At 57.8% G+C, this 1,580-nt stretch overlaps 1 protein-coding gene across 1 annotated transcript in view; it reads left to right on the plus strand.

The window, feature by feature from the left end:
- Positions 1-764: 764 nt before the first annotated feature.
- Positions 765-1,580, plus strand: part of LOC107183018 (kallikrein-7-like) — a 4,450-nt gene continuing 3,634 nt past the window's right edge. Inside the window, exons 1-2 of the mRNA XM_015563683.1 lie at positions 765-889; positions 1,340-1,536. Of these exons, the coding sequence (XP_015419169.1) occupies positions 817-889; positions 1,340-1,536 (270 nt within the window). The 5' untranslated portion in view covers positions 765-816. The remainder of the gene's footprint in view (positions 890-1,339; positions 1,537-1,580) is intronic.

A 1,580-nucleotide genomic window follows, 5' to 3' on the forward strand; every position in this document is an offset into this window, starting at 1 on the left:
GAGAGGGGCTGAGGGCAAGAAAAGGGGCCACAGGGGGGGACGCAGGGCACAGTCCATCCATGACTCCTGCTCCTGCCCCTCAACGCTAGTACCTGGTCACACCATTCGTAGATGCCACCAGGGAGCTGGGACGTGCTGGAGCCAAGCCTGTGACCTGTCCTCAGAAATGAGAGTGGAGGTAGAGTGCGGGCATATGGGTTTAGCAGCCTCCGGGTTCCAGATAAGAGCAAATGCGGGTAAGGTAACCCCAGAGCTGGGTTCGCTGAACTCCAGGACCCTGAGAGTTGGGGTGGGGCGGTGGCTATAAGAGCGCCGCTCTGCTCAGGGCTGGACACGGTTGAATTCCAACCCAGACTGAAGACCAGACCTGACCAGACCAAACCAGACCCCTGCAGGTGAGAGGAAATCCCATGTGAGGTGGGGCAGGTGCAGAGGGACAGCTGACTCTTGCTCTTGAGGGCAGATCAGTAGATTCCCAATATCTGGTTGTGAGAAGGAAGGACTGGAGGTCTGCAGTTTTGGGTCTTTTACCTAAAGGAACTTGGGACATAGAATTAAAATGGGGAGGGACAGAAAGCCAGATAATTAGGTGCTCTGCATGGAAGGCTGTCTCTGGCCTGGACTTGTGGGTCTAGAGGGAGCAGGTAGGTGCAGACTGGCGGTCCTGGGTCTGAGGGAGGAGGTGGAGGCTCCTGACTTTGAGCACAGAGAAGGGACCTAGAGACCAGGAGTCCTGCTTCCTGAACTCTCTGTCTTTCCAGCCCCAGCACAGAAGGCCCCTCCTCCTTGGCAGCCACAGAGGCTCAGAGAGGACACATGGCAGTTCCCCGGCTCCCACCCGTGCTGCTCCTACTGCTGTCCTTCGCCCTGGGATCAGCTGGACAAGCAGGTGAGGACCAGCCTGGGAGTCCTGACCTTACATCTAGGCCTCACAGTCCCCAACCTTTCTCTCCAGGCCCCCTTTCTACAAGGAGCCTCCGAATCAGGACCCTCAACTGCAGCAGCCTCCTCCCATGGAGACACGGCCCCTGGGCTGTGGTCCCTTTCTTCCTGCTCCCTCCTGACTCCTGGGTTCTGGGTGCCTTCCAGGCTGCTTCCTGCCCTCAGTGTCTCTCTCATCAGTAGCTGGGGCTGCCTCCAGACCAGCTGCTGCCCTGGGTTTTTTGAGCTTCCTCCCTTCGTCTCTCTCCATCTCTATCTGCAGCCTTCTCTGCCCTGGTCTCCATGTCTGCCTCTGCCCTTCTCCAGGCTTGTGTGTGTCTCTGTATCATTGGCTCTGGGCATCCATCTACTGTAGCCTCAGCCATCCCCTGAGCCCTGCTACCCACGCTTTTTCCAGGTCTCTATCCAGCCCAGGATTCCGGGGAGAGGATCATTAATGGAGTTGTATGTCCAAGAGGCTCCCATCCCTGGCAGGTGGCCCTGTATGACAACAATAAGTTCCAATGTGCAGGCGTGCTGGTCAACCAGCAGTGGGTGCTCACTGTCGCCCACTGCCACCAGAGGTATGGGACAGGGCCGCCAGCACCACTCCATGTCCCTCTCTGGATCCTTCTCTCTCTCTCTCTCTCTCTCTCTCT

This window comes from Myotis davidii, unplaced genomic scaffold (genome assembly GCF_000327345.1).
Source record: "Myotis davidii unplaced genomic scaffold, ASM32734v1 scaffold212, whole genome shotgun sequence".
In the NCBI taxonomy this organism is placed as follows: Eukaryota; Metazoa; Chordata; class Mammalia; order Chiroptera; family Vespertilionidae; genus Myotis; species Myotis davidii.